General features: G+C 39.4%; 3 protein-coding genes across 5 annotated transcripts in view; all 3 read left to right on the plus strand.

Annotated features, from left to right (window-relative positions):
- Window positions 1-88: 88 nt before the first annotated feature.
- LOC104927428 (phosphoglucomutase-1-like) lies at window positions 89-7,740 on the plus strand. Its single transcript, XM_019279451.2, has 11 exons — window positions 89-1,280; window positions 2,839-3,001; window positions 3,320-3,466; window positions 3,672-3,797; window positions 5,185-5,375; window positions 5,528-5,682; window positions 5,915-6,030; window positions 6,187-6,322; window positions 6,792-6,975; window positions 7,086-7,214; window positions 7,475-7,740. The coding sequence occupies exons 1-11, from the start codon at window positions 1,023-1,025 to the stop codon at window positions 7,562-7,564; spliced, it is 1,695 nt and encodes a 564-aa protein (XP_019134996.1). The 5' UTR covers window positions 89-1,022; the 3' UTR covers window positions 7,565-7,740.
- A 2,017-nt stretch (window positions 7,741-9,757) lies between these two features.
- Window positions 9,758-12,707, plus strand: LOC104927427 (leptin receptor gene-related protein). Its single transcript, XM_010741504.3, has 4 exons — window positions 9,758-9,915; window positions 10,272-10,347; window positions 10,803-10,989; window positions 11,161-12,707. Exons 1-4 carry the CDS (start codon window positions 9,900-9,902, stop codon window positions 11,275-11,277), a joined length of 396 nt encoding a protein of 131 aa, XP_010739806.1. The 5' UTR covers window positions 9,758-9,899; the 3' UTR covers window positions 11,278-12,707.
- A 2,742-nt stretch (window positions 12,708-15,449) lies between these two features.
- Window positions 15,450-24,041, plus strand: part of LOC104927425 (cAMP-specific 3',5'-cyclic phosphodiesterase 4B) — a 47,234-nt gene continuing 38,642 nt past the window's right edge. Inside the window, exons 1-2 of one of the 3 annotated variants that reach the window (XM_019279388.2) lie at window positions 15,450-15,585; window positions 17,768-17,836. The gene's annotated coding sequence lies outside the window, so the exon portion shown is untranslated. Of the gene's footprint in view, window positions 15,586-17,767; window positions 17,837-23,383; window positions 23,400-24,041 lie in introns of those variants that run through there. The other 2 variants (XM_019279392.2, XM_019279399.2) reach the window with 2 other exon arrangements.

Here is a 24,041-nt window from a genome sequence, read left to right on the forward strand (position 1 = left end):
GCTTTGATATCTGTAACTAAAAATATCACAAAATCCCTGATCGAATCCTAACTCACCCGAACCCTAACTAACCAAGACAAAGCCTTAGAATGTCCTCTTTGTTATTATGGGCTATAGTTTACTTGTGGTCCTGACACTGGTCAGGTACAGAGTGGTCGTTCTATGTCAACAGAGATTTAATCCAGAGTAAGGTCACCCTTTAACTAAATATGCCTGCTCTGTTTTGAAGCAAGAGTCTTGTAAATGAATGACTAATGCGTGTTCTATTACTACACACTAAGACTTTTGGGATGTTGCACTGGGGAGTTGTTGGAAGTCTTTTGTACTGTGGTGTTTGGAGCCCTTAATGAACTCTAGAGGGCAGTGTTGTTCTGTCTTATGCAGATATCTTCCACTTTGATTTGATTACACTACATGAATAATTAGATTTGACAAATTATGTTTGTTTGGTAAACAGATACTTTACCATCATCACCACATCTATATTCAGTATGTGCTTCTAACGACTCTCTAATTGCTCCTCTCACTCTCTGTTCACACGCTCAGCTTTTAAGAAAGGATAAATATCCCCTCTTTAAATAGCACTAAGAGATGTCACCCTTCTTTTTGCATGTCATCACTGGGAGCACAGCTGCAGCCATTCACAGATGGACAAATTGCTCCCATAACACCTCAGTTCTTCCACCCAGACACACCCAAACTCTCTCTCTCTTGCACACACACACTTCTTTGTGACTGGGCCTGCAGCCTTGACAGTGATCTCCCTGCACATGTGTGAAGGAGCGTCTTCAGTTACTCCCCCTGCCTCTGCACACGAATTAGTTTGAAAGGTTATTTTTGGCCCTCAGAAGCACCACAGTAACCCTGTGCTTCCACTGAAATAATAGGAGGAGTCAAAATTTTACCCTCCCAGTCTGCCCGTGTACCATTCCCCATGTCAACTGAAGGGGGATTTCCCTCTAAACAACAGGTTCCCCAGCTCTCTACGCTGTTGCATTAGGTTGGATTCTTATTTTGAAACAATGGACAACAGTCCTCTGCAGGTCTTGACTGTTCCTACTGCCCCCTACCCTGACCAGAGACCGGGCACCAATGGCTTGAGGAAAAAAGTGTATGTATTCCAGTCCAGGAGGAACTACCTACACAACTTCATCCAGAGTATCTTCTCCTCTATTGACCTACGTGACCGCCAGGGATCAACAGTGGTGGTGGGGGGAGATGGACGCTTCTTTAATCAAACAGCTATCGAGGTCATTGTGCAGATGGCTGCTGCCAATGGGGTCAGTGTCACCGTGTGTGTTTGTTTGTGTGTGCATGCTAGTATGTGTGTGTTTGTGTATGCATGTGTGTGGGTGGGTGAGAGCACATTTATCAATGTCCCCTGCCCCCATCACCTGTTATTATCCTTTTGTTGTCATTGGTTTTAGTGAATTCTTGTAAAAATCTTCAATAAAAAATATTAGACTCTTGATATACATATTGTCTTAACGGTATTTTTTTTTTTTTTACATTGAATTCTATGGAAAAACAATACCAACTCAAGGTCCATGTTTACCAGAGCTTTCATCCATAAAACAGTCTAAGTAGAAGTAGAAGCAGTAGCAGTCCTAGAGGTTCTATGGATGAAATCGTAATAGCTGAGCAAATTTTGTCTGCTGATTTACACAAAAAACAAAACAAAAAACAATACTAAGCAACTCAAACCCATCCTGTCTATGCCGTGTAATGTTGTGCAGACACTCATTGTCCTCAGAGACCTATGATTATATTTATATTTATATATTTATATTATTATATCATATTATATTATTCATGATTTATATGTGGTTTTGAGTGACATTTCTCCACCACTATTGGATATATTGCCATAACATTTGGTACACACATTCATGAATGAATTCTAAAAAAATATATATCACTTTTCATCTAGTGCCATTATCAAGTCAAGATTTTATTTTGGTTATATACCCACAAGCCAAGTGATATTCACATCAGCTATACATTGTGCTTATTGCTAAATAGCAAATGTTTACATGTTTATGCGTGCTTGCTTGTACAGCCTCACAGAGCTGCTAACATGCCTGTAGACTCAAGCAGTTCTTCCTAAATATAAACCTTACAAATTATTTAAAAATCATATTGATTGACAAAAAGATTTTATAGATATTTTATAATGTTTATTTTAACATATATTGTCTCTTTTAATTGGACATCCAGTTGAAACTGTAATTTTGTTTTATGATAGCATCCAGTTACAACTACAATTAACAACTACAACAACTTTGCTGAAGCTTTGAAATATGATTAGCCAAGTATAAATGTGTCTGTATGACATAAGCAATGCAAGACAGTCAGAGTAGACAGTAAACTGTAATACAACACCAGAACAATAAATCACTGAGAAATTAAAGGAATAATGCTGCCTTTCAGCCATAAAAACAGCCAGCCACTGCTGTAACTGCAGCTTCTGGCTCCTCTGCTGTCTTCAAATAGACATGTATAACCTGTTTTGTTTTCAACCCCCATGCCATTACCAGTAATGAGCTCTCTGTGGTCCCCAGGTTTAAATGACATAAGCTTTGAGCTTCTGATGCTTTCCTGGTCAGATGTTATACTTAGAGGGATTTAAAATACACTTGCACATAATAAAACTTGCTGCTGATGTACCATAACTGTCATTAAATGCAACTCTAGTCCCAGTTACTTTAAGGAAGAAGCATGACACACCAAACTTGATATTCAATGGCATTTCCTCCTCCTCCCCCACTCAGATAAATTAAGAAACACACTCATGCCAGCCAACTCACACACACTCACACCTGTGTGACATTTCCCCAGGTGGGTCGTCTGATCATTGGACACCATGGCATAATGTCCACACCAGCCATCTCCTGTGTGATCAGGAAATACAAAGCCATCGGTGGCATCATCCTCACTGCCAGCCACAACCCCGGTGGACCTGATGGAGACTTTGGCATTAAGTTCAATACTGCAAATGGAGGTATGGTAACTGGAGAGGAGGAAGCATGCAGCAGCATTGGCCAAGTGAAAAATAGTGTTACAAGAGAAGTCAGATAGACATTTAACAAGGCTGTACTCATTCAGCCATTGGCACAGACACAGTACTAAGATAAAGCTTGGCACTTTGTGTGGACATAATCTGAATGAAGACTCAAGCCCAACAAAAAGATCAGCATGATTTTACCAAAAATATCCTGAATATAGTCTAGTTTTATAGTAACTACTACTACATAACAAACTACTACTACTACTACTACACAATTATAATCTAATATCAGAGATTTTCTACCACATCCAGGCCCAGCCAACGAGGCTGTCACAAACAAGATCTTTCAGATCAGCAGGACCATTGAAGAGTTTGCCATCTGCCCCGGACTGCAGGTGGATCTTACAACCCTGGGCAAACAGATGTTTGATCTGGAGAATAAGTTCAAACCCTTCACAGGTGAGGTGTAGCATGAGTCAGTCAATCGTCACTTTAAAGTAGAAAGATGCATGGTCTCAAAGGAAAAAAAGATATGTAGATGGATGCTAGAGCAGTGAAAACCTTCCCTGAAAATGTTATTGCTACACTCATATGTCTTTTGTCTTCAGTGACCATAAATCGTAACGTCTTTGATGTTTTGTTTCTCAATTCTGGTGGCGTTCAGTGGAAATTGTGGACTCTGTGGAATCCTATGCTAACTTGCTGAGGAACATATTTGATTTTGCTGCCTTGAAGGAGCTTCTATCTGGTGAAAACCACATCAAGATAAGACTGGACGCCATGCACGGAGGTGAGAGAATATTTACCAAGAGAATTACTGAGCTCACTATTACTCAATAGTTAGATAGTTAGAATACTCAAGTAACTCAAAATTATTCTGTGAATTCAAATTCTTGGAATCCAGTGTGACCTGTTTTTTTCATAGTCACAGGTTCCCAATAAAAACAAGCCCATAATGCTGTTTTTCTTTCAGTGTTTGCATAAGGTCAGGAATGATGAACACGTCAAACCATCAGTCAATACACGAGAATCTGTTTGGCTTTTAAGTCCCTCCAACTATTGCATTATTTGTTTTGCAATTTCAGTGACACAAGTGCAATCGTGATGCAGTCTAATCTAAACTATTTATCTTAGACCTTGTTAAAGGTTGTTGAAAGTGTTGTTCAAGGTTAACGTTTGAGTGACGATGTGGGATTAAAGGAACTGTTTCCTTTAGAGTGATTAATAAAGATTTGGTTGCAAGATTTGGTTCGGTTGCAAACATCCCCCTCTTCACTCTTGACACACACCGCACCACCACCATTGCAATAACACTCTCTAACCCCTCACAGGAAGTCATGGCAAGTAATGTTACTAATATCAGGATATGTATTTTGACAAGTAACCACATGCTTACCCCTATAAGTGTGACATTTGTCTTTCTCTCCATTTCGATTACCCTAAAAACAAAAGCATTTTTTGTTTGTTATTCAACATTTTAAATGGACTGACAAAAGTTTAAAGAATAGTTCAGTATTTTGGGGGATAGGCTTATTCATTTTGCTTGCAGAGAATATAATGAGTGTGTATGGTAAATATGTAGCTACAGCTAGCAGCCAGTTAGTTAGCTTAGGTTAGCATAAACAGTGGAAACTTGGAAACCAATTCTTTGGCTCTGCCTAAAAGTAACAAAATCCACCTATCAGCACCTCGAAAGCTCACTAATTAACACATTGTAACTAGCTTGCTTAATCCGTGTGAAAACCGACACGGGTTTCAAAGAAATTACTGCATGCAGCCCGTAAACAGTCCAACAAATAACCCCGGATAAGACCACAACATTTCATTTTCACACGTTAAGTGGTGATAACCACATTTTGTTACCTTCAGACAAAGCTAAGCTAGCTGTTTTCCACATTTCCTATCTTTCTGCTAAGCTAACTGGCTACTGGCTATAGCTTACTTCGTATTTACGGAATAAGTGTAAGATTGGTGTCAATCTTCTCATCAAACTCTTAGCAAGAAAGAAGTGTGTTTCCCAATATGAGCAACGCCTCACACACCAGCTGACATTTTTAGATGTTTTAGGCTGCCAATCATGCCACTTCGTACAACACCACATTTGACTTTAGCAGTTCATCATTGTCTTTATAGCAGTCTTCTCTCATCCCTCCCTGTCATCTCTGTCTGCTCCCCAGTGGTAGGACCGTATGTGAGGAGAATATTCTGTGAGGAACTTGGCTGTCCTGCCAATTCTGCCATCAACTGTGTCCCATTGGAGGATTTTGGGGGTCAACACCCAGATCCTAACCTCACTTACGCTGCAGATCTGGTTGACAGCATGAGAGATGGACAGTATGACTTTGGTGCGGCATTTGATGGTGATGGGGTGTGTGTACTATGATTTGTCTCTTTCTTTAGACTTTCTATCGTATGAAAATCTTGTTGCACATAAAGATATTTCACATTGACATCTGGAAGGATCAAGATGGGACTGAAGCAAAGGCCTTGATTTGTTACCTTTGTCTGTCGGTTTTATAGGACCGAAGCATGATCCTTGGTAAGCATGGCTTCTTCGTCACCCCACCTGACTCTGTGGCTGTGATCGCTGACAACATTTTCTGCATCCCATACTTCCAGCATACAGGGGTGAGAGGCTTCGCCCGCAGCATGCCCACAAGTGCAGCTTTAGACAGGTAAAAAATACAGCCTGGCTTTCACATCACTGCCAAAACCAATGAGCCAGTGATTTCCTAGTTGAAGCCATGTCAAACTTAAACTTAGTTCTGGTGCAAATGAATCCTTAAATACGATTTAAACATTCATACATATTAATAGTAACAAGAATCACATTATGTTATTTTAGTCTTTCACTTATGTTTCTTCACTGGGCTTTCTCAGAATACTCTTTCATTTTATTTCCTACAGAGTAGCAAAGGCAACAAAAATAGAGTTATATGAAACTCCCACTGGGTCGAAGTTCTTTGGGAACCTAATGGATGCAGGCAGACTGTCTTTGTGTGGAGAGGAAAGCTTTGGTACAGGTAATGTATTTCCTCAGCAAGTTATTAGATCAAAAGTTGCTCCATTTGAACTTATATAGTCAGAAAGAAAAAGAAGACTTTAATTCAATTCTCATTATGTTTTTTTTTTGTTTGTTTCTTTTCATATGCACTGTTTAACTACATATTCTCTTTAAGGTGGAGACCATATTCGTGAGAAAGATGGACTGTGGGCTGTGCTGGCATGGCTGTCCATCTTGGCAACTAGACGGCAAAGTGTGGAAGATATTCTTAAGGACCACTGGCTTAAATATGGAAGAAACTACTTCACAAGGTTAGACAGGGACACATCTGTGTTGTTTTTCGTGTGTCTTGTCTCTAAGAACAAATAAGACACAAAGCAACTGAGGAGAAATAGTGTTCATTATTTATTTGATATAGATGGGACTGATGGGCCGATGATACAGATACAGTATATGTTTAGAAGATCCATACAGAGCGTGACTGACATCAAGTGGAACATATGTGCCACTGCATATTCTTTCAAGCCCTGCACTGTCCAGTAAATGAAAACTTCAAGGATGATGTGATCGTTCGGTAGCTTCCTAAATTCTACCTACCTTACCTACTGTAACAATGAATATGAGCAGCTTGTGATATCTGTCCATTTAATTAATAAAAAAGAAGAAAAACTGACAAACATTTGGTTGCCAATCTGAAAACACCCTACATTGGCAAAGAGATGTAATTATATCTGGTCGATAGTTATTCTGTTATTAATAGCTGTTGTTGTGGTTATCCAGATATGACTATGAGAACGTAGACATAGATGCAGCCTGTGAGATGATGGAGGATTTGGAGATTATGATTGGCGACAAGTCCTTCGTGAAGCAGAGATTTGCTGTGGAAGACAAAATCTACCAAGTGGAAAAAGCAGACAACTTTGAGTACACAGACCCGGTAGACAGCACCATCACCAGGAACCAGGTACATAACACATACTGAGCTGTATTCCTATTTTGATAACGATGGACATATCTAGTGGTCACTATCTGCAGATCCTAAAAGCTTTACATAATCTGTACTTTTCACGGCAGGGTCTGCGGATAATCTTCTCTGATGGTTCTCGAATCATCTACAGACTCAGTGGGACAGGTAGTGATGGGGCCACAGTTCGAATCTACATAGACAGCTATGAGAAGGAGCAAATCTTTGAAGACACACAGGTAAAATATGTAATTCTGATCATTTAAGCACTAATTTGGACAAAATTGTTGCATGAAACGTGTTATGATATTGCACTAAATAAAGTGTTAATAGTAGGACAGGTATAATATCAGGGTGTAATAATCAGGAGTGAAATATGCATTAGTACTAAACAGTATATGTCTGCTTATAGTTAAATATTTATGAGTGAATGAATCAGTGGCATAAGTGCTTCAGTCTCCAACTAAATCATCCTTGTTGGATGGATGATGTTGGACAGGTGATGCTGGCACCCCTGGCAACCATCGCTCTGAAGATTTCCCAGCTCCATCACAGGACAGGTCGAAGTGGCCCATCAGTCATCACATGATTCCTCCCATATCCATCATTGCTACAGTAATGCCCTTCTTGTTTTCCTTTCCAGATTTTTGTATAAATTGAGCTTTATTTCCAAGTGTAGCTGCACATCATGTAGTAGTTTGCATATTAGGCTAAAATATATTCAGTTATTGTCTCCGTACCTCATTAAATTGCTTTTTATTTTTGGTTCATGTGTGGCCTATGTGTCTGTCTCGTATACCATCGCAGTCTCACTTTTGTTATGTGTAATTGTTCTGGTTGTAATTCAAAACAATGAGTCATTGGCAAAAAAGCAGAAGGATTACAGAATCATCAGCAATCCCAGTGATCAAAACAACCAATCATGAAAATGAATCATATAATGTCGTCCTATTATGTGCAGCATGCAGCGGTTTCATTTTCCTTATGAAACACTTTTGTAACACCGTCTATTCTCATATTGTTATATTTGTATTCAGCAAGTCATTTCGTTTTAGAACTTGATTTTGACGAAAATAATAAAGTAAGACACAGTTTCTCACATGAATAACATTTTCTCATATTGCACCCAGTGCTCATTCAGTAAAGAACTGGGTGTTACCTTCCATGAAGCCTCAAATTATTATTTTTGCATCACCCACACTCCTTCATTCAGGAAAATTAAAACTCATCAGTGAATAACAACCTGAAATTGCAGCCGAGTTTGTGGAGCTGGAAAATAAGTGACAACATGCCAGCCCGCTCGAGAGTAGACACAGACACATCTTTTCATATCAGGAGTAACTGTCCTGAAAATGAAGATGAAGTTTGCTATTATTTTACATACTAAGATAACTCTATGTTCTTTGCTGCAGGAGACATTTAAGATTTAACAGGTAACCTTTTAAAAGAGACGTTTCTCTGGTGGAACAATTTCCATCTGGACAGCAGCAGCATCGGTCCACTAACATCTGGTCCATCTCTGTGATCAGTCATGCTCTTTGAAGTGCTGTACGTTGCTGTTGGTTTCATCTCCATGGTACACTGAACCTGAAGCTCAGCAAGTTACGTTCCTCATTGTAATATGCACTATAATTACTATGAAGCTGTTGTTTGCGATGAAATTCTTACACCAACAGTGCACTTACAGACAATTATAAAGAGAAATCACATAAGAGGCACAAAATCTAAGAGGGAGACACACTGAGCTTAGCTCTGGTTTCTGAGGTCATCTGATAGTCGGTTTTACTGAAGTTCCACTAAAAATACTTAGAAGAAGTAAAATTGAGTCAGAGATTGCACCAGTCTGTGGAAAAAAAACAGTCACTGCCATTGCACCATGTTGCTCAACGTTTTTGTTTTTTTAAGATACATACTGCTTTACTCAAAGTGAAAGTGAACCATCGTGCACAAAACCAGGAACCTGAAACCAAATCATTAGTTTCATTACAACCCCTGTGCTTTTCCTACTGTCACATGTCAAAATGTATTCTGGTAAAAATGGGCCTTATTGCAAAACCACCCTCATTAGAGAAACCTAACCTATACTGGTTACATATAACAAACAGCAGTCAAACATCAGGGTCGCGGGGGCTGCAGCCAATCCCAGCTGGCATTGTGCAGGGTACACTCTGGAAGTATAAAAGTTTGCTTTTAAGGTATTAGTTCATCAGAAGTACAGTGTTATGCAGAATGCTGCAAAATGCAGGAAAATTACTCCTGCGAGTCTTAATGTCTGACTTATTATTAATAATCTGACATATTATTAAATAATCTTTACTGAATGCTCTCAATGTAAATACAGATACAGACATAAGTAGTTATGTTTATATAAACATAAAAAACTATATGCATATTAAAAGAATATATAAATATAAATGTGTGTATCAGCAAAGTAACTACAGCTAGTCAGATAAAAGCAGTAAAAATATATTTCTGTTTGAAATGTAGGAGAGTATTAAAGAGCATGCAGTGAAAATCATTAAGTATAAGAACCTCAAGGAGCCTACTTAATGTGCTAACATCACACCACGTGGGTGTTAATCAAGCCCACGGGGACATCGCCACACAGTCTCGTGCTCCTGGTCACGGGGGATGACAACAACCAGTTTGACTCACAACAAAGCTTAATGAATCTGCCCACGAGCTGCTAATGACGATGAAGGTGATGAAGATGATGAAGGCGTTAAGATGTGTGTGTGTATGTGTGTGTGTGTTTGTGACGACTGCTGCCGGGCTACTGTCGCTTTAAGAGAGTCACCTGACAGAGACGGAAAAACCCCCCGATGGAGGAAGCAGGAAGTCGGTCTGCCAAGAAGGAGAGCACATAAACAATACGCCAAGAGCAGAACAGAAAGTCACACACAAAGTCTCACCTGTACATCGCAATGGCCGGCATCAAAGGTATTTAAAAGTGCGCGTTCGAGAGTCAGGAGACGTGTTTTGCTCGTTAAAGTTTCGCAGAGCTTCGTCAGTGCTTTGAAAAGTTTCCATCATTTTTTAAAAACATTTGCTGAATCATTTCGCAAACATATCATCGCACATAACACCGAGCACGGATGTTAAGACGTGTCTGAAGCCGTCTAAATCTATTAATAGGTTATTAATCTTAATTAATGACTTCAAGTTATTCCTATGTTTCAAAGGAAATCCATCCTTAATGTTGACTCAGCGTTAAAAGCCCGTCGTACTCCTCTTTCGTTTTCATACTGTAACGTAATAACTTGATTAAATTCAATGCAATGCTTCTCTTCTTTCAGCACTCGTTGGTCTGTCCTTCAGTGGTGCCATTGGACTTACGTTTCTTCTCCTGGGTTGTGCACTGGAACAGTACGGGTAGGTTCTTTGTTATGACTGAGTATTTATGCGATCGTGTTACACTCACCTGCATTATTGAGGTTTGAAGATGGTTGCAGATACGTTATACAGTTATCGAACACACATGGAGTGCTCCAGCAATTTAGAATTGCACTTTTAATAAAGTTGAGGGACATTTAAGACACAGATTGGTCAAACAATCATCATCAATGCAGCAGAGGCTCAGACATTAAGTCCAGAGTAAAAAGGCAAAATCCTACAATTTCCATAATGCAACTCAATAGTGTCTTTCATTAGCGGCCCCCCTACCCTGTAAATGCCCACTTCTTTCAAACCCCACGCTCTCACTTTGTGATGCAGGCTCTCTGGTCGCAGGCTTTTTTTTTCTCCCCTCCAACAAGCTGCGAGCTCATGCAGTCGTATGTCATGAAATGTGTATCGTCCCTTTAACCGTTCCTCTCCTGTCTTTGCAGGGTATACTGGCCGCTGTTTGTCCTGATTTTCTACGTAATTAGCCCCATCCCGACCTTCATATCTAGACGCCTCAGTGATGACACTGACTCCTCCAGCAATGCATGCAGAGAGCTGGCCTACTTCGTAACAACTGGCATCGTGATATCATCTTTTGGGCTTCCCATTGTGCTAGCCCGCACTAAAGCAGTGAGTTCTTTCTACCCGTGCTGAAATGTTTTGAAGGCTGATTTCCATAAAGTAAACACAGCCACCATCCCTGGCTTTTATTTGCCTATTTGTGTACATATGTCTATGCTGTCTGCTCCATGTCAATTCATGTCATTATATTTGTCTTATACTTTTATCTGTATCCGACAGATCCAGTGGGGTGCCTGCGGTTTGGTGATGACAGGAAACGCTGTTATCTTCCTCACCATCCTTGGCTTTTTTGTTGTGTTTGGAGGCGGGGACGACTTTAGTTGGGAGCAGTGGTAGAATGCCTGTAGAAAGTGGACAGATGGAAGGACAGATGGATGGATGGATGGATGGGTAGGTGGATAGTTGAACGGCACCTGCACTCAATAGGGGACAGTAGAGTATAAATGTCAAATTTACTGGGTACATTTTCAGGCTGATTGTTATGTTAGCGAGGTGTTGGGGTCAAGACAACACTATGTACCCTATTAATGTGCCTTATGTCTGGGATCAGAGAGACACTGATGCCTGTACCCCTTTTTAAGTTGTAACTCCATCACTATCCACCTTAACCCGGGTATTTTAGCTTGTCTCGCCTTTGTTTGAACCCCCAAATCACCCTGCTCACTGCAGTTGCCTGCTTTTTCATTCAACTTCAGTTAATCAATATTATAAAGGGATCCTGAAGAGTAACTCTTTTGTAATATACAAACGCATATGCAATGCTCTCTGCATGACCTGTACTCATTGTTCAAGGGGGGGAAGTAGCTATACTAAATTATGGCTTGCTTATTATGAGCACTTTTTTTGCTGTTTAAAGTGTAAAGGCAGGGCAGGTTATCTTAATCCATGCTATTTCACAACTAGTTGTAGGACTCCTAATCAGGTTAAGATATATTTGTATGGAGGTGATGTGTTTGTTTGTTTGTTTGTTTGTTTTTCATTTTGTTAAGATTTAAAGCCTTACTTTTTGTTCTGGTGCAATCGTTTACATTCTCACCAAAGATCATTTTAGAGTGCAAATGTTGAGCATATTCACTGCCGAACTGTGGGTTTTGATCTGTGCTAGGCAGCAACACGATCCTCAAAAGCAAGATGAGGCACTTGACAAGGCGTTGTTTAGTGAGTATCACACATCTAAGTGTGTGAACAGGCCACAGAAATGACCCATATCTGTTTTATATTCCTGCAGACCACACGAAAATTCATCCTATTGAGCAGCAGTAATGTGTGGATCCTATTTTCTTTTTACATGCTGAATGGTAAACACAGTACATGTACAGTATATTTTTAGGCCATGTGTTTTTGTCCTAGAGGAGAGGGCTTTACCTGCAAACTCATCCATAAGTGCCTGTCATTCACAGTGCGTATTCTGAATTATAGACAAATCACTGTGACTTTCTTGTGTGGTTCGTCATCAGGAGATAAAATCTGTAAAAATCAATCCTCTATTTTTCATCATTGTCTGTAACTGACTATTAATGAGATTTTGTATGAGTGGCCCACTTCATAGAGACTATCTCCAAAAATTCTATTTAGTGTCCTAGTCAATTTCTGATTTATTAAATATTAAACTGTTTCACAACTGACATGTTCACTAGAGAAAGCTTGTCCTTTCCAATGTGACTCCCACACTAATGAGTGCTGAAGAGTTCTCAAAGGTTATTTTATAAGCTCCTGACTGCATTTTGTTTTCTAACATTGATTAAATCTCTCTGTATAAACATGTGTACGAGGCTCTGTCTTACTGCTGATGATGTGCTGAGAATAGAGAACTTTACAGTGGAGGGTGAAGTGGAAGGAGGACTTGATTTGACTTGTGTGAAGCTTGTCTCTGGGTAGTGGTGATGGATGATGTATTCAAACAGACACCTGCACACCATTTATACAGTACAGCAGCCATAGTGACTGTGGCAAACATCTGTAATGACCTCCCATGAAACACTCTGGGAAAGGAGGAGGGGTGGTGTATGGGTAAATGTGTTTTGGGGTTAGATACACTTCTGTCTGGCCTGACTATGCAAGCAAACCTAGACCTGGCTGAAGAAAATCCAGGTGTGAACAGCTGCTAAATAATTTAGAGATTTTGCAATATTCATCAAGCAGCATGTAAAACAGCTCCATGTTTTGGCTAGCAGGCTATAATCTTTACTGAAAACATCTTTTTTCTCCCTGACTTTCCAAACACGCAAACATTAATATTGAATACAGATCAATAAAATTGCCAGTTGTGTTGTGCAAGCTGCACGACAGATGAATGATAAAAGCATTATTATAAAAAAAGAACATTATTCACTCAGGGTTAAATAGAACGTGAGCATGTCGAAATCAAACCATGCAGCTGCATACATTTTGAGTGGTTTCATTTCATTAAAGCTAAGTGCGTTAAGCTGAGTGCATTTCCTCCAAAAACAAAAGAACCCACACTCTGCAAATGAATTATTATTATTCCCATGAAAAACATCTGTGCTTCCCGCCTCCAGTGATTGTATTGGACTAACAGAGAGGATAGCAGCTGTATCATTGCTGCTGTGTGGAAAGCACTTGTGGAGAAATTGTGTATGCGCAATACCTATACCTAATGCATGGAAATGCTTGGCTGTGTTGAACTTTAGAAAAAAATTAACATGATGATGGATAAACTCCAGCTCAGTTATTCAGGTATATCAGTGATACTGAGAGTAAATCAGAAGTTGTACTATGTCCTACGATCCACAAAAAAGCATTTTCATGGGCTCGTGTGTGTCTGCTGAGTGAGGGAAACTACATTTACACCGGAGATAAGATTCTGTGAGTGAGAGACGTTAAGAAGGAGAAAAAAAGATGAAGGTAAAAAGGGAGATGAAGAAAGAAAAAGAGCCAAGGGACACCCATTCATCTCTGTTCCAGGACAGCTGTTGCCTGGCAACAGCGAAGGCATCAAAATTATTCTAAAAGACTGTTGAGTCTGGCCTTGAATACTACACAATGCAATACAGTGTATAGAGCCACAAAACACAGTACAACACCGCCAACACAGCATATTATTTTGTTGTGTGTGATACTGTAATATACAGTACATTGCAACTGTGGTAGATTGCAGTGTCAAACACAACATTCAGTAAAGTGCAGCCAACACAGCTGATCGCAGCACAACATGAGAGAGAACTGAATACTGCATCAGTGCAACAGTACACATCACAATGTAATGTAATGCAGAGGTAATGCACTTCAAACTAACATGCTATCACAATGTAAGTGCATGGCATAGCATTTAAAATGGCTTTCATAGCCATTTTCTTAGCTTTAATGTTAAGAGTTCATAACAACTTCCTACTGGAATAGCCTAGCAGGCCTCTTTCTAATGACTCGCTTACAACTTTTAAAGGTCCATTGTGTAAGATTTATTTACAGAATGTGGCAGAAATGGAATATAATATTCATTACTAAATTTTAATTAGTGTACAGTCACCTAAAACAAGCGTTTTTGTTGTTTGTTTTTTTGCCTTAAAATTAGCATTTTATATCCACAGATACCACAGGTCCTCTTGCATGGAGTCCACCATGTTGAGCCACCATGTTACTACAGTAGCCCAAAACAGACAAACTTAACACTGGCTCCACATACGGCGTTTCTGTTTTTTCGTGTGTTTTGCAAGTGGCAACCTTGCAGCTGGAAAATGAAACCAATGCGGAAGTGCCAAAAAAATAATTCCTTGAGCAGCTACCTGAGAACTACAGAACATGTCAATCTCCATAAGCCCCCATATTAAAATGTCCAACTTCACAGCAGAAATAAACATGTTTACAGCCTGATACAAAAAACGGTTTTGGTCCCTATAGCTAATTTGTACTGTATTTTTTTATTTTTTTTTTACTGTTCAAATTATATTAAGGCTTAAAGTTATGCGTAATTAACAGTGTGGCTACATTGATTAGGCGGTGGCTTGTTTATAGATGGTTAATGTCTTTGCTGATTTTTAGATTAGCTCGGGGCGGAAAGAGACAAGACAGGCAACATGGTTTAGGGCCAGAGCTGCATATTTTGAGTTTCTAGACGATTCTTGGGAAACTTCTGGGTGATGTCACGTGTACGCTTTCCATTCCTTGTACTGTTATTAATGTTTTACGGCCACTGCAGTTTTTCCTTTATGTTAAAAAAAGGAGATGGTAAGGCAAGAAGGTTGCAATCGGCAACTACTGCCACTAAATCTTGTAACTGAACAGACAATGTGGATTACTTTAGTTAAGTAGTACACATGACTGCTATTTGAAGAGACAATCAACTAAAGCACATCAGGTAGTCAATGGAAGACAGAGCAGGATGGAGGGTGGAGGATGAAGGGTGGAGGGGGGGGTGTAGCCTCATTAAACCGGTGAAACAGACACATCCATCCTCTCCTCTGGGAGGCAGAGAGGGCGTGCGCGCTGACAGCCATTGGTAAACGGAAGGATTTGCGTCGACGGCGCAGAAGCCAATCGATGGGCTCTCGAGGTCAGGAAGGGGAACGAGCGCGAACGGAACAAATGGAACCTCATAAAAAGGGGCGCGTGCTCCCGAAGCGCGGCAGAGAGAAACAGGAGAGCACACGAGCCACCAACCGCCTCAGCGCGCGCGGGACACCACCGGTAAGACTGCGTTCAACAGTGAGAGCTCCCATTTAAACATTTATGAATGTCTAGCGAACATTTTGAATATGCTTTCATATTTTTTTTTTTTTTTTTTTTTTTTTTTTGCAGCCTTTGTCGACCGCGTCCTTGTCCGCGTGTGGTAGCAATGGGGTTTAAAGTTTCGCCCTGTACGCACAGTCCAAGTTTGTGATGCTAACGGATAAGCGACGTCTTTGGAAAGGGGGGAAAAAAAAGATATTTCACGGTGCTCAGGTGTCGGTTTTCCGTCATTAGAGCTGCACCTAGGTTATTTTTGAGAAAACAACATAGAAACAGCGCTGAAAAAGACTTTAAGTCAGTCATATCACGTTGGCTTCCCGTCAAGTACGTAGGCTGTGCTCCTCATCTCTCTCAGGACTTTGCATTGTGTGCATCTCTGCAGCTCCCTCTCGGTGTTGCTTGTTTAGTTTGATCGCTATGTGTGAAACCATTGACAGTGTGAAAACGCATTTGTGAAGGGGATGATATGCTGCTCCAGCTACAGCCTTGTACAGGATGGTGATGAGGTCACACGAGGTACAAGCCTCTCTGCCACTTTTCTCTCCTCACCCGCAGAGGAAGAGATGGTAATATAGAGAAGTGAATGAGTTTGGGACAATTAAAACCCGGGTGGATGTGGTGGTGGTGATATTAAAGCCTGGTTTAACCCACATCAAGACAATAATAGAGAGACTGTTGGTTAGGTCTATAAACCAGCCATTAGACAATCAATCACTGTCCATTTAGCAATGAGGTCAGCCAAGGTTGCCAGAAGATAAATGGCACAGGTTTTAGGATGTATTTCACCCTAGAGGAGAAATCAACATACATATAGACTCAAACTTATGGAGACTGGGAATGAGTTAAGTTAAAAACAAAGTGAAGATGAGTGTTTGTGTTGAAGCTTTGAAGATTAAAGCTGCAAAAATATCAATCAAGCTGAAATAACCGGGGATTCATTTCCGATCAGAGTCTTCTGGCTTTCGTGTCTAAATGCAGTATTCATAATAATGTGGGCGCAGCTGAAATAACCAGCAGAAAAATGTTTAATATTCAAAATGAATAGAGAAGAACTTCATTATAGCGAAGTCCGTGAATTTGTGTGGAGGTAATGTTTGGTGAAGCAGAACCATGAAGTTTCCTCACTGAGGTTAGGAGGGAAGCTTGTGTGTGTGTGTGTGTGTGTGTGTGTGTGTGTGTGTGTGTGTGTTCATTTCTGCCTGGTCACATGGACCGTGTTACCACTGGCTGCATGTCTCCCCTCCTCCTGTAATATTCCACCAAACACATTTATTATCTGTGGATCTGCTGAAGATCACACAGATTGGAAAGGTCTTCACAATCTTTCCCTGCTCTACAAGTTTTTTTTGTTTTTTTTTTGGAGCTGTGCATCAGTTTGGCATTATTCACAAACCACAATAGGGACGACTCACTGACTCGCTGGCATGACACATTGTCTTCATGTTTACACTTCTAAATTTCAGAAGTGCACTTCCCATTTAAGCGCCGTTCATGGCATTTCTGTAGTGTGTCCGAAACCGCCATGTGGTGTGAACTCTGCCCACTGTCCTTTTATTCTCAGTCAGTGGTGAAACAACAGAGCACATGCATCCAGCTCCTTGTTAAAAGGGCTCTGGCTGCCAGACTGATGACTCATTTGCCGGCTGTTTGGTGGCTTTGCTGGTGGTGTGGCTACTAAACTGCCTTTTCTTCATATGAACGTTGATGTTTTTTTTTGTTTGTTGTTGCTTCCAGCTGATGAATACATGCTGTGTCTGCACTAAGCAGACTGGGTGAGTGTCTGTCACAATGGGAGCATGAATGTGACTACAGAAAGCATTGTGTGTGTGTGTTTATGTGTTTGATGGTAATCTGAGCTGTGATTTTTTTAAATAACAGTCAAGCATTTAGAGAACCATGTTAAGAGGAGGAACACAGCGGCTTTTACACTTCACTTTCACACTGCTCCTGTATGAAAAGGATTTTAAACTATCTATGAAGTATGTGTGTGCATTTGTATGTTCTAGTGTAACCATAAGAGATTTTTAAAATTCTCAGGGGTCTCTGTTGTTGATCGATCACATGGACTAAATATTGTCAGTTTTTTTTGCTGTGATATGTGATCTGTGAAATTGTAATCCATACGTTGTTTGTCTTTGAGGTTGACAGTCTGCTGACGTGAGTTTCCGCTCATCCTCTCGGCACTGGCTAAAAGAGAAGAGCTTCAGCTGTGAGTATATTTTTCTATGTCTGGGTGGGAATGTTGTGGTCAGAGTCAGTTTTCTTCTGCCTGCCTTATTGCTGACTAAGTAGTGTATACTGTTTCTTCATTGGTTTTCAAGCAGGACAGATTAGTTTTCTCTGTATCATGCAGCCACTGACTTTTTTGCATTTGTACCACTTAGTCATTTTCATAGTGTGTATATATGTGTATAAATGATTTATAAAGCTAAAACGGGTAATCAATTAGTCAATATACAGAACATTTATCTATGACTTTTTTTTTTGATAAAGCAAAAATGTCAAATGTGATGCTTCCTAAATGTTTCTGCTTTTCTGTCTTAATTCATTGGTTGTCAAACTGTGGTACGAGTATCACTGATGATACGTGACCTCCTTGTAGTTGTACTTAAAGAAATCTCTGAAATAATTTGGAAGTGGAATAAATTGATTTAAAAACACATAACACTATCAAAATTTAAAAAATTACTATGCTGAGATGTAATTTAAAATAAGCATTTAATGCCCTGTAATGTTTTGTTTTAGTAACAGCCTGATAGGGCAGGTAGTGTGTAGCTCGCATACATCCATGATTAGTTATGAGCTAAAATGTGACATTAACTTAGTAAGTGGAGGTAAAATGAATGGTTCAAAACCACTACCATCGTGTCTCCAAACAGGAAATATCAATAAAGAGAAGTGTGAATCAGGAGCATCTCTTTTCCACCAAATCAGCTCTGGTTCTTGAACCGGTTCTGTTCAGGACAAACTTGCCTCCTGTGTGAACTGACTAGCTTAACAGGGCTGACTGTACTTTAATGTCCACCATGGTGGTGGATAGCTGAATATTTTCTGAGGTGGACATGGTGTAAAAAGTTTGATAAACCATGTCTTAAATGATAGAAAACTGAATATCTTTGGGTTTTGGAACGATGGCTGGAAAAACCAAATCATTTGTATATGCCTCCATCTTTCCCACTACTTGTTTGACATTTTATTTAATTGAATGATCAAATTAAACAACGGATGGATTATTAATAACCATTAGTGGCAGTCCTAATACAGGAAGATGTCAGCCCAAACCATTCACTGCACAGCAGTGTGTACTGTAGCTACACGATCTGATGGAACATATCGATGTGTTCATTTCAACCTCAACAGTATCTCCAAAGAGCACAGGTCAAAGCTGTACACTGATTCATTTCTGTCCCATCTGTAGGATTAACGGCCATGTTGACATGGAGGTTGCCAACTGCTGACACTCACCAAAGCCCCCTCCCCCTCCCTCCTCACTCTCTAAGTCATTTGTCATGATTCACCCTAAAAGCTTTAATCCATGTAGCTGGCAAAGGAAACTTTGTCTAATCAATGGCTAACTGATGAAGTGCTGACACAGACAGTACTTCAATCACACTGCCTCAATGGACGTTAAACAGGGTGACTTGAATATGATGGGGTAATTAGCGTATACATGTGTGGGTGTTTTTGAATTTGACAGAATGGCACTCCCTCTTAATCACAGGGCTTCTTCAACTCCAATTGAACAGTGACTCATCCACTGTCACAGTTGCCATGTTTCCTGGCCCACCAAATATTTCTCAAGTATTTCTTTTTTTTCTTACATGGTTTGATGGGTCTCTGTATCGCTGCAGTAGCACAGCACTAAAAGTTCCTGATGAATTAAGCACTTAGTCTCCTCTTTCATCCAATTACAAGGAAGGACAAAGGATAGTATCTTTGATGAAAGCTGAATAAGACCAAAGGAGCACATTTTTGTTATAGAGGATGCTATTAACACATCATTATTACATGACAGACATGTATATTAGTACAAAACGGGACCTTATGTAAGACAACAGAGCTGGAAATGTCTCCTTCGCCTTCATTTTGTAGGGTCATATTGAAAGGGCACTTTCTCATGACTTGACCAGGGATGATCTTTGCAGTCCTAACATGACAAGCACATGGTATGACAGCAGAACAATCCTAAAATGATCTTGTGACATGTGGCCCAGTAGCTGTAGACTCACAGTCTGGTCTATTCAGGCTCTCTTTATGTCTGGACAGTAGAGCAGTGGGTTCCCTGCATGTGGCCTCCACACAGTGACGTCATCTTTCAGCTGCCACAAATTGGCGTGTTGTTTCTCTCCCTCCTCAACAAACTCCTCTCAGCCTTCACCCGTCTCAAAAGTTCATTTCTGCTGGAATCCGTTTCATTGCGCTGAATGCAAATGCAAATGCAAACAGCAATGTTTCCATTGTGGCTTCGATTTGAATTTTCAGCGACAAGTAATCCAAGCTGACAAGTGTTTATTTGCATTTTGTTTTTCAGTGTTAAGGTGAGTGTTATTTAATAACAAATAATGTAAAACTGCTGAAGGATGTTTGATAGACATCTGCTCTAATTACATGATGGAAGAAATTGTGTTTATTTACATTTTGAAAGTTAATTGAACAGGTTTTCCGTACGGTAACACACTCTCTATACTCTCCATATGTAGCATTGATAGCACTATGTACTGTGCACATTTAATGTATAGTTTATAGCACACTATGATGTAGATATAAAAATATATTGGGAGAGTTTTACTTCTTAATCAATGTACAGTTTGATAGTATACAGATAGATGTATGCTATTAAAATGTTGTTGTTTTTTTACAGTATATTGTGATTTATTATCTTTTTATACCTGTGCCTAAAGTGTTGCCTTTTTACCACTTTTTTTTCAGTTAATTTAGTTATTTAGTGTATCAAATGTTAGAAACGAATGGTGAAAAAAGTTCATCACGTATTTCCATGCAGACTCCAAGGTTACATTTTCAAATTGTTCATCCAAAAAACTCCAAAATATTCAGTTTATTGACATCTAAAAGGATAGTTTGGTTGTGGGTTGTATGGGGTAGTCATGCATTTTAAAACTTGTTTTTTTGCTGACCCTGTCTGCTTTGCTTTATTTCTGTGCTTGGGACTTCTGTTTGTTTCTTCAAACTGGGCACGTGCTGATCATTGTAGCTAACACACCATGCATTTGTAATGTAAAACTTTGTCTCTCTCTCTGGATTTATAGTTGTAGACTTACTCATTTCAGTGAGCTACAATCTATATATTGTTCTATTATTACTTCCTGATATAGTCAGTGAGTGTAAGGGCACCTGCATGTCCAACAACTGCTTTGTGTGCTGGACATGCCCACACAAACCGTGTGGGAAGGAGGGATAAGATTAGAAAAGTGTTTGCTTTTTAAACTTATTGCAGCATTCCAGCAAGTATTTTTTTTTATTTGACATGAGTTCATAGCCTTATATATTCATACACAATTAATGTTATAGTTATTAATGGTGTCTTTTTCTGTGTTATGTCATTAAGATGGCTGTGTCACACAGATATGATTTAGAGACTTTTACCACCAAAGTGTTTTTGTTGTTGTATATGGGAGTCTGTGAATGGTGATTGCTCAACCTATAGTTAATGTTTGTATCATAGTTTTAGGTAATCTAGAGTTGCAGTTTTTGGTATATACTTTCGGCCATAGTCACAACAGTCCTCAACCATTGAGGAGGGATGCAGTGTTTTTGCAGGTGTTATTTGCATTATGGGCAATAATATATTAGTGTGTATCCTCCAACATTTCTGCAGCTGCTTCATCTTTGTTCTCATGGAACATATTGCGAAACGAATGAAACAAAAGGCTGCACAGCACACTGTTATGATAAATGGACTAATAACAAGAATACAACGTACTGTTTTCCATCCCGCTTGTGTTGTTATAATGTAAGTGCCCTGTGGCTGTGTAATTAAAAGAGGACCGCTCATTCTGTGCACTGGGGACTAAACAAGATAAGCCCTAGCTTATTAATCTTCTACTTTTTCTTCAATGTGCTTCTAGGGATTGTCAAAAGTGATTTTTGAAAGATTAAAAATAACAAATAAAGAAAAATCATATAGATGATCCCAGTTTAGATACAATAGTGAGGTCTTGTCTTTGAACTAAATATAAATACTAATAATAACTTTATTTATATAGCACCTATTTAAAAAAAACTGAGTTTTACAAAGTGCTTTACAGAGCAGTAGACCCAACAAATTGACAGAATCAAAGAAAATAAAAAAAATGGTAAAAGGACAACTAATAAACATAGAAAATGACTAGATACAAATGAAAGAAAATAGATTTTTTTTAAAAGGGGCAACATCACAAATTTTTTTCTAGGTCGGATTGTGGGAGCATGGGTTTGACTCTGGATATGGTTCGTAATTGAAAAAAGCAGGGATGAACAAGTTTATTAACATGATAGAATGCCTAGGGTTCTGGCAGATGACTTGTTATTAGTGAAAAGTGGACTAAGAGTATTGTCTACAGGGAGGCAGCAATGTGGTTGGGGGAATAGTAAAACCTCAGTTTTGGAGTCATTGAGTAATAGAAAGTTTTGAGCCATTCAACATTTAATGTCGTCCAGACAATCACAAACAGCAGCTAGGATTCAGGCCTCAGTGGGAGGTATATATGTGTGTCGTCCACATAGCAGTGAAATTATATATTTTGGCGAAGAAAGATCTGACCTAACGGAAGCATATAAATAGAAAATAAAAACTGACCTAAAATCGAACCTTGCTGTACACCACAGGCAGCCACAGCTCTAGTGGATGTGCAACCGCCTATGGTGACTGCATAAGTTCTATCTAAAAGGTAGGAGTAAAACCAGCTAAGAGGAGTGCCTTCGATGCCGACCCAGGTCCTAAGACACTCAATTAAAATCCTGTGGTCTATAGTGTTGAAGGCTGCACTCAGATCTAAAACTGCACTCTCGTCCCTATCAACTGCTAAATAAGTAAGTCACCTTGAGGAGTGCAGTTTCTGTGCTATGTTGAGCTCTAAAAACTGACTGGAATTCTTAAATAAAATCTAAAAGCTGAGATGAAACCACCTTTTACTTAAAAAAAAAAAAAAAAAAAAAAAAAAAAAAAATATATATATATATATATATATATATAAATATATAATATATATATATATATATATATATATATAATATATAATATATATATATTGTTAAAGTGTCATTGTGACTTTGGCTGAGTTCTCAGTGAGGTGCATTTCAGGTCCCAGTGGTCCTGTCAGTGAGAACCACGAACCACAGCTGTTATTTTTAAGGTCAGAAGGAGAAATTACTATCTAATATATATGGTTTCTGATGTGCTAAAACAAGATTGCATTTCTTTTTATTTGGTCATTAAAGTGTGGCACAATGTCAAAGAATGATTCTTTGAGAAAATTTTACTTTGGAGAGCAGACAGACAGTGTGCAGTGTGCAATATTTTAATTGGCCTTAGACAGGTTACGACACCAAAGGGGGCAAACTATTCAAACCGAAGTGTGAATAATGAGGGTGTGGTGTTGTTTAGATGGGATAAATGTGGGCAGGCCCAACAGCTTAGCTCTTCTGTCAACAGCTGTTGTGTCTTGTGACTGGTCCTGCTCACTTCTCCATTTTGCACTCAGTTGATCAGTGAGTATGTGAAGGCTTACGTAAAATGTACAGATACCTTTTTCCACTGAATGGATCAAAGCTGGGTAAGTGGAATCAGTTTGCTTATTGAGTGGACAGTATGTTCTTTGATTTATGTTTAAGAGTAAATCTGACTTTGACTCTGGCTGTTAATTATGGACCACTGTATAGTTAAAAACCATCATTGTTGTGGCACACAGATGTCTTTGAAAGCTCTCATTGTTGGACTACAGACTAATTGAACGTAACATTAACGCAGTTCCACACACTGTTTCTTGAGCCTCTTTGTTTCGTTGCCACAAAAGCTACCTTTGTGTGGGTGTCCAGCGATTTTAAATGTATGACGGCCACTGGCTCACCCTTCACAGCTCTCCATTGTGTACAGATGTTGTGAGACGTTGTGGGAACATTTTATTTCTCTTAGCAGCCTTGCTGACCTTATGTGAAATTTGTGTCAAAAGTGTAAACATTGGTTGCCATGCTAGCATTAGATTAATATTACATGCTGTCAGAGCGTTAAGATTCTGTGTGCCTATTTATTCTTGTTCAGGGCCAGTGGGGATGATGTCGGGTGGTTAAGGACTTTTTCAGCATACGTGGGGTGAAAGTCAAGGAAAGGGTCTGAGCAGGTCACTAGTCTATCACATATACAATTCCATTTACACTCTCTGATTCACATCTGCTTGTAATCCAGAGCTTTCAGTTCA

The sequence above is a fragment of the Larimichthys crocea genome, chromosome XII (genome assembly GCF_000972845.2).
Source record: "Larimichthys crocea isolate SSNF chromosome XII, L_crocea_2.0, whole genome shotgun sequence".
Lineage (NCBI taxonomy): Eukaryota > Metazoa > Chordata > Actinopteri > Sciaenidae > Larimichthys > Larimichthys crocea.